Source organism: Poromitra crassiceps (genome assembly GCF_964638095.1).
Source record: "Poromitra crassiceps genome assembly, chromosome: 3".
In the NCBI taxonomy this organism is placed as follows: Eukaryota; Metazoa; Chordata; class Actinopteri; order Beryciformes; family Melamphaidae; genus Poromitra; species Poromitra crassiceps.
The window spans coordinates 41,252,078-41,267,362 of record NC_139625.1 but is presented as its reverse complement, the minus strand read 5'-3'; the positions used below and the strand labels follow the sequence as shown (position 1 = coordinate 41,267,362).

At 44.8% G+C, this 15,285-nt stretch overlaps 1 protein-coding gene across 1 annotated transcript in view; it reads left to right on the top strand.

Annotated features, from left to right (window-relative positions):
• Positions 1–1,367: 1,367 nt before the first annotated feature.
• The window catches only part of esrrb (estrogen-related receptor beta), a gene marked incomplete at its 3' end in the record, with an annotated part of 47,192 nt that continues 33,274 nt past the window's right edge, over positions 1,368–15,285 (top strand). Inside the window, 2 exon segments of the mRNA XM_083634005.1 lie at positions 1,368–1,777; positions 13,584–13,700. Coding sequence (XP_083490131.1) covers positions 1,381–1,777; positions 13,584–13,700 — 514 coding nt within the window. The 5' untranslated portion in view covers positions 1,368–1,380.

The following is a 15,285-nucleotide window of genomic DNA, read 5'->3' as shown; positions in this document are numbered from 1 at the left end:
CACCTGATTCACTGGGTCATAGGGAAGGTTAGGCTCCTCTCACCTGGGCCATAAGGAAGGTTAGGCTCCTCCCACCTGGTCCACTGGGTCATAGGGAAGGATCTTCCCACCAGCTTCACTGGGTCATAGGGAAGGTTAGGCTCCTCCCACCTGGTTCACTGGGTCATAGGGAAGGTTAGACTCCTCCCACCTGGTTCACTGGGTCATAGGGAAGGTTAGACTCCTCCCACCTGGTTCACTGGGTCTTAGGGAAGGTTAGACTCCTCCCACCTGGTTCACTGGGTCATAGGGAAGTTTAGACTCCTCCCACCTGGTTCACTGGGTCATAGGGAAGGATCTTCCCACCTGGTTCGCTGGGTCATAGGGGAGGATCTTCCCACCTGGTTCACTGGGTCATAGGGAAGGTTAGGCTCCTCCCACCTGGTTCACTGGGTCATAGGGAAGGTTAGGCTCCTCCCACCTGGTTCACTGGGTCATAGCGAAGGATCCTCCCACCTGGTTCACTGGGTCATAGGGAAGGATCCTCCCACCTGGTTCACTGGGTCATAGGGAAGGTTAGGCTCCTCCCACCTGGTTCACTGGGTCATAGGGAAGTTTAGACTCCTCCCACCTGGTTCACTGGGTCATAGGGAAAGTTAGACTCCTCCCACCTAGTTCACTGGGTCATAGGGAAGGTTAGGCTCCTCCCACTTGGTTCACTGGGTCATAGGGAAGGATCCTACCACCTGGTTCACTGGGTCATAGGGAAGGTTAGGCTCCTCCCACCTGGTTCACTGGGTCATAGCGAAGGTTAGGACACATAGTGGTACAGGAGACGGAGAACAATGGAGAGACTGGGGAGGGGAAGGAAAGATGTTGGCAAAAGGGGATATGGTCAACAACACACTGCCAAATGTGTGAATTGGCTATTAAATGGAAAAAACCAGAAATGCTAAAATGCTATCTTGATGCTGTTCGACCCCGGGAAACCTATTTCAAACGTTTTCCACTGTAGACCATAAGGGAAACATTCAAGCGAAGAATAAAGAAACTCAAGTGTTTGACATCTACCCTACAAAGGCAGTTGAACTGTCATTGAATATAGGCTGTCTGTCAAGCCTTGTCTTTCTGTGACGGTCTAAAAATGTTTTTCTCTAGGAAGTCAACATGATGCTTAGTTGTAGGAAAATAGAGAATTTTGTGTTGTAATTGTCATGAATGCAACATTTGAATTTTGAATGGATATTTTGGCTACATCATCCATGCAGTTTCAGTTTGTGTTTAACATCAATCATTGATTTTGGTCATGTGTCAGTCACACCACCCTCTGAAGCCTTCTGCTAATCATCTTCCTCCTCTGCCCCTCCCTCTCCTCCATCCCCCCCCAGGCTGCTGAATAGAATGGCCGCTGATGACCGGCACCTACCCTCCAGCTGTGGGTCCTACATCAAGACGGAGCCGTCCAGCCCCTCCTCGGTCATCGACACGGTCAGCCACCACAGCCCCAGCGGCAACTCGGACGCCAGCGGCGGCTATGTCAGCGCCATGAACAGCCACTCCAACGGCCTGGACTCTCCGCCCATGTTCACCCCCGGTGGGCTCGGGGTGGGCAGCTGCCGCAAGCGTTACGATGACTGCTCCAGCACCATCATGGAGGACTCGCCCATAAAGTGCGAATACATGTTGAACTCCATCCCCAAGAGGCTGTGCCTGGTCTGTGGAGATATAGCCTCGGGGTATCACTATGGCGTGGCCTCCTGTGAGGCCTGCAAAGCCTTTTTTAAAAGGACAATACAAGGTATTTTTTCTCCTTTCACCTGCCACAAACACTTGAACACACTCAATAGAAGTTATTCCATCCCCCCTGCCGCCGCATCACCGGACACAAAAACACTCTCCGTACATGGCACCCCCCCCCGCCCCCTCCCCCACCCCCGACAACACTTACAACATACTCAGTCCAAGTGATTCACGGTGTTCAAAATCACTACAGCGCACAAGGCATTTTCTGCACCTCCTGAGACCAACAGTCCCCATAAAATGTCTCTGTTTGGTTTTATTCCCTTTATACAATCTGGTGCAGCACCTAACTACTACAGCAGCGCATCAAAGGCAGGCACAGTGCACACTGATACACTGGACATGAAATCATTCCATTTGTCTTCAAATATGGATTTCATAGGCTGTTTAAAAAAAGGCAAAATAGAAGAATAAAATGTGACAGTACCTCTAGTGTAATTTTATCTGTTACAACATGCACAGCACTGTACTTAACGTTTATGCATTTAATCGTGGTAAAGGAGACCCATACTAAGCCATTATGCCAACATTTACTGCACTAAACAATAAGAATATTTTGACATTGCTGGATGATGACATCATCATCAGTTAGGATCAGTGGTGGGTGGTGGGGCAGCGGTGCGGTGGCCATGACATCATCATCAGAGGTCAGATTTGGTGGAGTGTGGGGGCTGTTTGCCCAGATGCCTTAGGGGGCTCAGAGCGTGTGCTTTATTATTCCTGTCCTGTCGTGTGTGTGCGTGTGTGTGTCTGCATGTGTGTGTGTGTGTGTGTGTGTGTGTGTGCATGTGTGCTTATGCCTCGGGACTAGGGTGCGATTGGCTATCTGCATGGCATGATGTATCACAGCTTCCCATTAGAGAGGCAATGAAAGGACCCCCACTGTGAAACTGTGCGCTCTGTCCCAGATGAATCAGGGCGACGCCAGAGATATTATTGAGCCTGGAGAAAAGCCACTGCACAACAGGCACAGCTGCCCAGGTCTAACCCAGTCTACTTAGCAGTGGAAGACATGCAAAGCAACACTAGATAAAATGGGGAAATGTGGCAAAGGGTAAAATAATGGTAAAATGAGACAATTTAGAATGGAAGATTTATTTTTAGATAAATGAGTCCAATATGTTTTACTCTTTATTTAAATTTATATATTTTTTTTTAATCAGCAATCGATTGCAGGCAATATATGGAGTGCAGGCTGTCTTGATGCTAGCTGTTGATTTTGGACCTTCCAGCCCTATCAGCTTTAGACAGTCTATGTACCTTTTGCAGGCAAACAAAAGCATTAGGCCAAATCCTCCTGTTTACCCACGCTGCCATCAGCAATCCTGTCTATTGACAAAAGATGAACATTTTCTCCCAAGTAACATAACTGGGCTTTTGTCCCCTCGCTATAAATACACTAACGGCAACACAATGAACAGAAAAGAGGCATCGGGGAAGAAAGAGACGTCTTAAGTGGAAGCAACGGCCAAAACAATTAAGAGGGAGGTACATGAAAGAAAGAAAAAAAAAAGCTTTTTTTCGCCCACCCCCCCTCACTTTGCATTGTCGATTTGAAATCCCTCTCTTTCTCTTCTTGGAGGGCTGCCTGTAATGGAGCTAATCTGCCGTCGTTTGTCCGAGCCACAGGAGTTTTGTCAATAACAATCAGCGTTTGGAAAGTGTAATTAAGGCCGAGGTCTTTTCATTAGGAGGAAGGGAGGGGGCCGTCTCCGGGGACGGCCACGCCAATTAGAAACTCAGGCACGCGTCGCCGGCTCATTTCAAGGAGAGGAGGGGGAAAAAACGCCAGGACTTCTTTAGATTGGAGAGGGACCCTGCTGCTCCTTCAGAGGAGAGGAGGAGAGGCTTAATGGCATAATAATCAGACAGGGGTCCCAGGCAGAGGAGGAAGGAGGAGGAACGCCAGGACTTTTTTGGGGGGGGAGGAGGTGAAAGCTTTCCGAAATGATAAAAGAAACACATGCCGGATGGCTGGAGGAAAATGGAGGCGGTAAATAGCGGGATGTAGAGCCCTTGAAAGAAGGAGAGGTGCCATTGATGAGAACTGATTAATTAAAGGAATAACGAGGCAGTCAAGGGTGGAGTGTGAGGCGGCCTCTTCTAATGAGAAGAAAACAAAGGAGCTGTCTTTCCAGCCCTGTATCACATTGTTCTATAGCACTTAGGACAAACAGCCCTGTATCACATTGTTCTATAGCACTTAGGACAAACAGCCCTGTATCACATTGTTCTATAGCACTTAGGACAAACAGCCCTGTATCACATTGTTCTATAGCACTTAGGACAAACAGCCCTGTATCACATTGTTCTATAGCACTTAGGACAAACAGCCCTGTATCACATTGTTCTATAGCACTTAGGACAAACAGCCCTGTATCACATTGTTCTATAGCACTTAGGACAAACAGCCCTGTATCACATTGTTCTATAGCACTTAGGACAAACAGCCCTGTATCACATTGTTCTATAGCACTTAGGACAAACAGCCCTGTATCACATTGTTCTATAGCACTTAGGACAAACAACCCTGTATCACATTGTTCTATAGCACTTAGGACAAACACCCCTGTATCACATTGTTCTATATCACTTAGGACAAACAGCCCTGTAGCACATTGTTCTATTCATAGCTTTCAAGGGGCGTTACGTGCTGCCGGGAACGCCCACCTGGCGGTCAGAAAAAAACCTGTTCATTCCGTTGCCTGCGAGTCGACTCACGCTGTTTGTTCAGCCAAAGTGCCGCATAGCCTACCTGTTGTGCTATCGGTTGCACTAAACCGACGAGGAGACACGCCTGGCTTGTGCTTTTACAGAATGCCGTCGGAGAAAGAAAACTCAGACAGGAGGAGGTTGTGTATTTGTGCGATTAGACGTGGTTCAGTCGCTGGGGAGGGCAAATGGCTACCATCAAAGTACACACGTCTTTGCGGCCAACATTTCATCAAAGGTAAGCTCAAGTAACGTTAACGGGGTATTTTAATCATTATTGTAACGTTACTTGAGCTTACCTTTGAGGAAATGTTGGCCGCAAAGACGTGTGTACAAACGGCTGAACAAACACTGTGTGAGAACCTAGTCGACTTGGCTGGCAGCGAATGAACAAGTTTGTTTTTTGACCGCCAGGTGGGCGTTCCCGGCAGCACGTAACGCCCCTTGAAAGCTATGAATAGCACTTAGGACAAACAGCCCTGTATCACATTGTTCTATAGCACTTAGGACAAACAGCCCTGTATCACATTGTTCTATAGCACTTAAAGGAACACTCCGCCCATTTTCAACCAGCTTTGTATCATTAGAACATCAGTAGTATATCAGAAAACTGTAAACTGTTTTGAAGTCTGTCATTTAATTCGACAGTTATTGAGTGTTAAAGTGTGGACCAGTGACATCACTGGTCCACACTAACTCAAATTAATAACTCATTAACTCAAATCAACTCTCCATAACTGTCAAACTAGATTAATGATGAATAGTTTGACAGTTATTGAGAGTTGATTTGAGTTAATGAGTTATTAATTTGAGTTAGTGTGGACCAGTGATGTCACTGGTCCACACTTTAACACTCAATAACTGTCAAAGTAAATGACAGACTTCAAAACCGTTTACAGTTTTCTGATATACTACTGATGTTCTAATGATACAAAGCTGGTTGAAAATGGGCGGAGTGTTCCTTTAATGCAAACAGCCCTGTATCACATTGTTCTATATCACTTAGGACAAACAGCCCTGTATCACATTGTTCTATAGCACTTAGGACAAACAGCCCTGTATCACATTGTTCTATAGCACTTAGGACAAACAGCCCTGTATCCCATTGTTCTATAGCACTTAGGACAAACAGCCCTGTATCACATTGTTCTATAGCACTTAGGACAAACAGCCCTGTATCACATTGTTCTATAGCACTTAGGACAAACAGCCCTGTATCACATTGTTCTATAGCACTTAGGACAAACAGCCCTGTATCACATTGTTCTATAGCACTTAGGGCAAACAGCCCTGTATCACATTGTTCTATAGCACTTAGGACAAACAGCCCTGTATCACATTGTTCTATAGCACTTAGGACAAACAGCCCTGTATCACATTGTTCTATAGCACTTAGGGCAAACAGCCCTGTATCACATTGTTCTATAGCACTTAGGACAAACAGCCCTGTATCACATTGTTCTATAGCACTTAGGACAAACAGCCCTGTATCACATTGTTCTATAGCACTTAGGACAAACAGCCCTGTATCACATTGTTCTATAGCACTTAGGACAAACAGCCCTGTATCACATTGTTCTATAGCACTTAGGACAAACAGCCCTGTATCACATTGTTCTATAGCACTTAGGGCAAACAGCCCTGTATCACATTGTTCTATAGCACTTAGGACAAACAGCCCTGTATCACATTGTTCTATAGCACTTAGGACAAACAGCCCTGTATCACATTGTTCTATAGCACTTAGGACAAACAGCCCTATATCACATTGTTCTATAGCACTTAGGACAAACAGCCCTGTATCACATTGTTCTATAGCACTTAGGACAAACAGCCCTGTATCACATTGTTCTATAGCACTTAGGACAAACAGCCCTGTATCACATTGTTCTATAGCACTTAGGACAAACAGCCCTGTATCACATTGTTCTATAGCACTTAGGACAAACAGCCCTGTATCACATTGTTCTATAGCACTTAGGACAAACAGCCCTGTATCACATTGTTCTATAGCACTTAGGACAAACAGCCCTGTATCACATTGTTCTATAGCACTTGGGACAAACAGCCCTGTATCACATTGTTCTATAGCACTTAGGGCAAACAACCCTGTATCACATTGTTCTATAGCACTTAGGGCAAACAGCCCTGTATCACATTGTTCTATAGCACTTAGGACAAACAGCCCTGTATCACAATGTTCTATAGCACTTAGGACAAACAGCCCTGTATCACATTGTTCTATAGCACTTAGGACAAACAGCCCTGTATCACATTGTTCTATAGCACTTAGGACAAACAGCCCTGTATCACATTGTTCTATAGCACTTAGGACAAACAGCCCTGTATCACATTGTTCTATAGCACTTAGGACAAACAGCCCTGTATCACATTGTTCTATAGCACTTAGGACAAACAGCCCTGTATCACATTGTTCTATAGCACTTAGGACAAACAGCCCTGTATCACATTGTTCTATAGCACTTAGGACAAACAGCCCTGTATCACATTGTTCTATAGCACTTAGGACAAACAGCCCTGTATCACATTGTTCTATAGCACTTAGGACAAACAGCCCTGTATCACATTGTTCTATAGCACTTGGGGCAAACAGCCCTGTATCACATTGTTCTATAGCACTTAGGGCAAACAGCCCTGTATCACATTGTTCTATAGCACTTAGGACAATCAGCCCTGTATCACATTGTTCTATAGCACTTAGGACAAACAGCCCTGTATCACATTGTTCTATAGCACTTGGGGCAAACAGCCCTGTATCACATTGTTCTATAGCACTTAGTGCAAACAGCCCTGTATCACATTGTTCTATAGCACTTAGGACAAACAGCCCTGTATCACATTGTTCTATAGCACTTAGGACAAACAGCCCTGTATCACATTGTTCTATAGCACTTAGGACAAACAGCCCTGTATCACATTGTTCTATAGCACTTAGGACAAACAGCCCTGTATCACATTGTTCTATAGCACTTAGGACAAACAGCCCTGTATCACATTGTTCTATAGCACTTAGGACAAACAGCCCTGTATCACATTGTTCTATAGCACTTAGGACAAACAGCCCTGTATCACATTGTTCTATAGCACTTAGGACAAACAGCCCTGTATCACATTGTTCTATAGCACTTAGGGCAAACAGCCCTGTATCACATTGTTCTATAGCACTTAGGACAAACAGCCCTGTATCACATTGTTCTATAGCACTTAGGACAAACAGCCCTGTATCACATTGTTCTATAGCACTTAGGACAAACAGCCCTGTATCACATTGTTCTATAGCACTTAGGACAAACTGCCCTATATCACATTGTTCTATAGCACTTAGGACAAACAGCCCTGTATCACATTGTTCTATAGCACTTAGGACAAACAGCCCTGTATCACATTGTTCTATAGCACTTAGGACAAACAGCCCTGTATCACATTGTTCTATAGCACTTAGGGCAAACAGCCCTGTATCACATTGTTCTATAGCACTTAGGGCAAACAGCCCTGTATCACATTGTTCTATAGCACTTAGGACAAACAGCCCTGTATCACATTGTTCTATAGCACTTAGGGCAAACAGCCCTGTATCACATTGTTCTATAGCACTTAGGACAAACAGCCCTGTATCACATTGTTCTATAGCACTTAGGACAAACAGCCCTGTATCACATTGTTCTATAGCACTTGGGACAAACAGCCCTGTATCACATTGTTCTATAGCACTTAGGGCAAACAACCCTGTATCACATTGTTCTATAGCACTTAGGGCAAACAGCCCTGTATCACATTGTTCTATAGCACTTAGGACAAACAGCCCTGTATCACAATGTTCTATAGCACTTAGGACAAACAGCCCTGTATCACATTGTTCTATAGCACTTAGGACAAACAGCCCTGTATCACATTGTTCTATAGCACTTAGGACAAACAGCCCTGTATCACATTGTTCTATAGCACTTAGGACAAACAGCCCTGTATCACATTGTTCTATAGCACTTAGGACAAACAGCCCTGTATCACATTGTTCTATAGCACTTAGGACAAACAGCCCTGTATCACATTGTTCTATAGCACTTAGGACAAACAGCCCTGTATCACATTGTTCTATAGCACTTAGGACAAACAGCCCTGTATCACATTGTTCTATAGCACTTGGGGCAAACAGCCCTGTATCACATTGTTCTATAGCACTTAGGGCAAACAGCCCTGTATCACATTGTTCTATAGCACTTAGGACAATCAGCCCTGTATCACATTGTTCTATAGCACTTAGGACAAACAGCCCTGTATCACATTGTTCTATAGCACTTGGGGCAAACAGCCCTGTATCACATTGTTCTATAGCACTTAGTGCAAACAGCCCTGTATCACATTGTTCTATAGCACTTAGGACAAACAGCCCTGTATCACATTGTTCTATAGCACTTAGGACAAACAGCCCTGTATCACATTGTTCTATAGCACTTAGTGCAAACAGCCCTGTATCACATTGTTCTATAGCACTTGGGGCAAACAGCCCTGTATCACATTGTTCTATAGCACTTAGTGCAAACAGCCCTGTATCACATTGTTCTATAGCACTTAGGACAAACAGCCCTGTATCACATTGTTCTATAGCACTTGGGGCAAACAGCCCTGTATCACATTGTTCTATAGCACTTAGTGCAAACAGCCCTGTATCACATTGTTCTATAGCACTTAGGACAAACAGCCCTGTATCACATTGTTCTATAGCACTTAGGACAAACAGCCCTGTATCACATTGTTCTATAGCACTTGGGGCAAACAGCCCTGTATCACATTGTTCTATAGCACTTAGGGCAAACAGCCCGCTAAGTTAACGTTACCATGTACACCGCTATTATTTGATCAGCTTGTGCTCTCACTTTGTGTAGTGTAGCCTTGTTAAACTGCTGCACATTCTTGATGGGAACTTCTTCATTGCGTATATTTTTCTTCAAGATATCCTATTCTCGGGCGTCTGACTAGTGTAGAGCACTTGCCTACCACCGTGGAGACCCGTATACAATTCCTGGCAGCGGTACTTCCGGCTTGGTGAGACATTCCTACAGACACAATTGTCTGCGGGTGGGAAGCCAGTGGGGTATGAGTCCTGGTCGCTGCACTAGCGCCTCCTCTGTTCGGTTGGGGCGCCTGTTCAGGGGGAGGGGAACTGGTGGGAATAGCATTATCCTCCCATGTGCTCCGACCTGCCGGCGAAACTGGTGACTGCACATGTATTGGAGGAAGCATGTGCTAGTCTACGGCTCTCCCCAGATTGGCAGAGGGGGCGGAGCAATGGAAGGGGGGGGGGGGGGGGGGGTGATGACGATTAAAACAAATTTTAATAGTCAGAATTGTTGGAATATTGACATTCATAACCTTTGGATGGCGCAACGTACTATCTTCATTTACCTTACCATTTCACTTGCCCTGCTTTCCTCCATTTCTTCAGGTTTGTGGAGGGGAAAAAGACTTGATGCCCCGCCCCCCCCCCTACCTTTTCAGCAAAAGGGGACGGAAAATCCATCTTCTGTCACCTATTCATCCAGTGAAAAGGCCCTTGAACTCCTACGTGGAGATAGTTACATTAGTCAAGGCCAGGCCCAAATTAATGTCAACCTAGATCACCATCCATCCCACAAATACCCTGTTCTCATTGCTCCCTAATCGTACCCCCATCCCTGCACCTCACGTGCTCCACCAATCAAAAACATACATCTCTTATTGAACCCTATTTTCTTCCCATTTGGAACCCAAGTGTAAAATTGCTTGAAAACCAACTTAACTCAGTGGCCCTCTTTTTTTTTATATGAAGTAATAGACCTTGACAGTAAGCCTGTAAAAGTCAGTTTAGATTTTGATGAGAAATACCTGCCATTTTACTGTAATTTACTTACAAGACCTGACTTTCCCCTCTGTGCCCTGGCATGGGTCCTGAAAAGCCATAAAAGGAATTGAGACAGATACATATGAAGAGAAGAAGGAGGGAAATCTTTTTCTTCTCCCTTCACTCTGTAATGTTATTGGTAACCATACCATAACCTCTGTAGAGGCAGATCAACCCCAGCGTGGCCCTCAGTTCAGGCGCTACACTTCAGATGCTTGACCGATCGAACGGTAATAAATAATCATGTTAACCTCGTTTCATGGGAAGTGGAGACACTGCCTGTTTCATGGCATTCTGTGCGTACGGCGCTTACTGATATTAAAAAAACTCACCTTACTAGTCTCTAGATATAATTATACAATGTAAAATATAATAGTACAATATAACACTTCTGGTCCTCTGTTGTTATTGGTTAAGCCACTTTTGAAGCCATTGTAAAAAAAAAAAGATAAAGGCGCAACTTTGACCGCAGAACAATTGATTTAACCAAACATCTATTTTTTCCCCTGAATTTCCCCCCATTTCCCCCCTGCTGGCCCGGTCGCTGCTCCACCCTCTGCTGATCTGGGGAGAGCCGTAGACTAGCACCAAGCTTCCTCCAACACATGCGCAGTTGCCAGACATGTGCGAACCTGCGACCCTCGTGTTGTAGGCAGGGAATCTACCGATACGCTACCTCTAATCATATCAGTACTTACAGTATGTCGCGTATCTACCGTTCGAAGACTGTGTTGCTATAGTAGGTGTAAAAATAAAATAATAAATCTAAATAATTATTATAATTACATTATATTGTTATTATTAGTAGTATAGATTAGTTTCCTGGTTGTTTGTGTGTGTGTTTGTGTGTGTGCGCGCGCGTGCATGCATGTGTGTGTGTGTGTGCGCTAATAGGCTACTGTGTAGGCGTTAGGCATGGCATGAAGCGGCACTTTGTGCACACTGACGCTGAAACACTTCTTGGCAGTCTCTAAATATAAGCTGAATGTAGAGATGACAAATAAGTTAATCCAGCCCCTCTCGCCGCACTGAGCTATGAGAAGCCCCTTGGTGGACAGGTGGACACGGTGGTTTGTTTTTGTTCTGGAGTGCGTGTTATCAGAGGGCTAACTCTTATTAGTTAGCCACCAGGTGTGTTGTACGCACGTGTTCCTGTCTGACACTTCCCGAGACAGGGAGGGGAGGGGCGGAGAGAGAGAGAGAGAGAGAGAGAGAGAGAGAGCGAGAGCAAAAAATACCCCTGTAAACAAAGCGTCCTCAGGGACAAATGGGGTCAACTGTGCCCTGTTCGTCTGGCAGGCAAACTAGCAGCATAGCAGCATAGCAGCATGCATGTGTGCCAACAGTGTCTACTGGCTTTTAGGAATGTTAATATGAAGTGACTCTCAAGAGGCAGCATGACAATTAAAAGTTAAAGTGTCCAGAATTGTTTTTGAATTGCAGTCAGCATTTTAGATTATTTTAGAACGTACATCGTAGCAAACTGGTAAATCGATCACATACAATAACAAAAGCAGACAACAAAACAGACCTCCGTGAATTGATTCCAGTGCTGGCTGGCGCTGATTGCCTCCTCCCAACATATGGGAAGTGGATAGGATTATTATGGTCTGGTTCTGCTATGACAACAGAGAAAACAAGCAGAGGAGAGACCATCAGAGCTCATCAGCCGCTCCCCTCACACCTTTATTTACCCCAGTCCCAAAGAGATGAGGATAATTAGCATAATGATTTCTAACCCAGATATAAGGAGGAATTTCTAATTATTGATAACATCTTGGGACCCTCCAGTCTTGATCTGTCCAATAATGTTAACATAATTGCATACGTTGTCAAAGGGTGTGGGAGTGCCGGCTGGTGGTGGAGGAACGCTGCTGGAATATTATAGAGCTTTGTGTCTCTTTGTAAGGAAGACATATCACGGAGTGATGGTCAGAGCACCTCCAGTGTGACTGTTTGTGTATGCATGTTTGTCTGGCAGTTAACAGTGTGTAGCTAGAGAGATGTGTGTTTGGGGATATAATATGACAGACATATTCACTGACATGTGCTTACATACAGGACTCTACTGTATGTCAGTGAATGGCCCAATTACTTAAAAATGTATATTGAGGCAATTCTGATAATGAAATGAAAATGTTGCATCACCCAACAGTGTAATTCTGTACTGTATTGACAAAGAAATCTTAAGAGCAAAGTTGAGTAAAATACCAATGTCAAAAAGCTTAAAAGCTCAAAGCCCATTCAGAAAGGGGATGACTCAAATTCCTAGGCTGAAGCAGCCATTATTCTGAAACCCTTTATTGAAAAGCCCTGAATACAGTAAAATGTAGGGAATCAGACACAAGCGGAAGAACTGCCCTTTCTATTGCTAATGCTAGAGTAGAGCCCAGGCAGCTCTTTTATTGTGTAGCAATGAAACTCTTTTTCTTTGCTCCGTCCTGGAATCAGACGCCGCAGTTGAATAATGCATAAGGCCTCTTGCCTGTACACTATGTAAATAGTCAACAATGGCAACAGTGGTAACAACAGGTTTGGGTCTGCCGGAGTATTATGTAAAGTGGCCAGGGGCGGCGTGTCCGGCTCTCTAGCCTGCTATTGAGGCTCCTGTGAGCACAGGGGGACGTGGCCCGCACCCGGGGCCTGGAGGGGACACGTGCAGAATTAATGAGACCAATTTAGTGTGGGACCAGGGTGGGTCTACTGATGCGTCCTGGAGGACTGCTGTAGCCCTAGACCCCCCCCCCCCTTCCCCGAGGCCCTTGGTGCTGGAAGTTACATTGTCGCTGGAGGACACCTCAGCCACCTGCACAGTGCACGGCACTACTGAAATGGATTCCATAGGATATGATTAACACGTGCCCACGCCTGCTCGGCAAAAGATGATTTATTATAGAGCATCTGATACTGCAGCGAGCAAGAACACACTGTTTATTGCATCAATAGCAGCGCCCCAAGGTTTAGCACTAAAGTCTTTAGCTGCTAAAGACTTCAAGGCTTAGCGACTACTGAAATGCTTCCACTCTATATTTTGCCCAATATTGAAATATTTAATTATGAATTTACCCAAACATGAACGACTACTACTACTACTACTATTTGATTTGAGCCTGTAATGCGTTGGGTGTTGCCCAACTCACGTATGTATGATTACGTTGACGCTAACCTCCTCTAACCTTCTTCTTCTTCTCAGGCAACATAGAATACAGCTGTCCCGCCACAAACGAGTGTGAGATCACAAAACGGAGACGCAAATCCTGTCAAGCTTGTCGCTTCATGAAATGCCTCAAAGTGGGGATGCTCAAAGAGGGTAAGAACCAATATTCTACTCATTGTTTTTGTTTATTTACAAGTCCACAGATACACAATATGTATTTTTATACAGTCTAATTCATATAATAATAATAATAATAATAAATCCATTGATGTGACATGGAATATGCTAAGGGAATACTGCAACATCACACACGGGCTCTCATGATAGTCATCATGTTAAGTCCCAGACTGCTTCAGCCCTGAGCAGCACAGTGGTTTCTCTCAGCCGGCAGCCCAGAGTGAGAAATACATGCAGCTGGCCTGCCTAGACAACAGATCCAGCCCCCCTGTCCTCCCCCTACCAACACAGCAGTAAATAATGTGCAGTTGAGCTGGGGACAAAAATATGCTGAATAGGTCGATCCCGCCGTCTGAGTGATAGAAATGTAACAGTATTCCGACTGGAAAGGCTCGGGCCGGGTCCCTGAGCACACACTCGGCACGGTCTCAGCTCTCCCCGGCATATTGATCCACTAAATGTTTTCCGAACATCTCAGCTCTCTTCCTGTGGATGCTTTTTTAAAGTCACGCCAGCAGGGAATTCAGTGACAATTAAACACGCTTCCCATGGATTTCTCTGGCCGGGTTTCTCCCCCCCTCCCCATCGCCACTGAGACCCCCTGAGACCCCGAGGCTGGGACACTTTTCCGGGGGAGGCACCTATCCCGTCTCCCTTACCTCATCGCATTAGAGGATACGCTGCTCTCGCCCGCTTCTCTCTCTCTCTCTCTCTCTCTCTCTCTGTCTCTCTCCCCCTCTCTCTGTCTCTCATACTCTCTCTCTCTCTCTCACTTGTTGGTTGCTCCAAAAAGGCCAGACAAATGAATAATGAAAGATATGTGGCTTAGGGGTGAAGAGGCGGTGTTATATTTATTCAAGCCTCCACTGGGAGCAACTCACTGACTCTGTAAGGAAACATGTTATTTTTTTATTTTTTTATCTCGGCTTTCCTTGAGTGCTAGTGAGTGTGGGTCAAGTGGCACTTGTGTTTTACAAAGTATGATTATCCCTCACTTTTGACCAGGGTCTGTGAATGTATTCCAGGAATACTTACACTACACAGCTCACAACTTGCTCTTAGAATTTTACTTAGATCTAATAAACAAAATTGCAAAAAACTTTACACAAATTTTCGGTCAAACTCACTATGCGACGATATATGTGATATATTTCCCCCGATATATTTCCCCATTATTTCACCCGTTATTCACCGGAGACTGAAATTTATGGATGTATAATATCTAGTCCCAGTCACAGATACAGCCCATATGGATCTCCACACAGTAACAGAATCCTCTGGACTGCATGCAGCCAGATAAAGACACAGTGCCAGAAAGACAGAGTAATCGCATTACTATCTGATGAAAAATTTATGCCAATATATCATCTTGGAGAATAAGAGACTACAAAAATACGTAGTCATGGCTATAAATGAATGACCAGTGTTGGGTCAGAGTAAAAAAGAGCGTAAAGCTCAAATATGCAGACTTAGGCTAAGCCTGAGGTTCTAATGCAAGCTCCTGTGTATTCAGCACATTCCCAGAATGAGAATGACCCTCCTCTTTTACATAGTGGCTGCC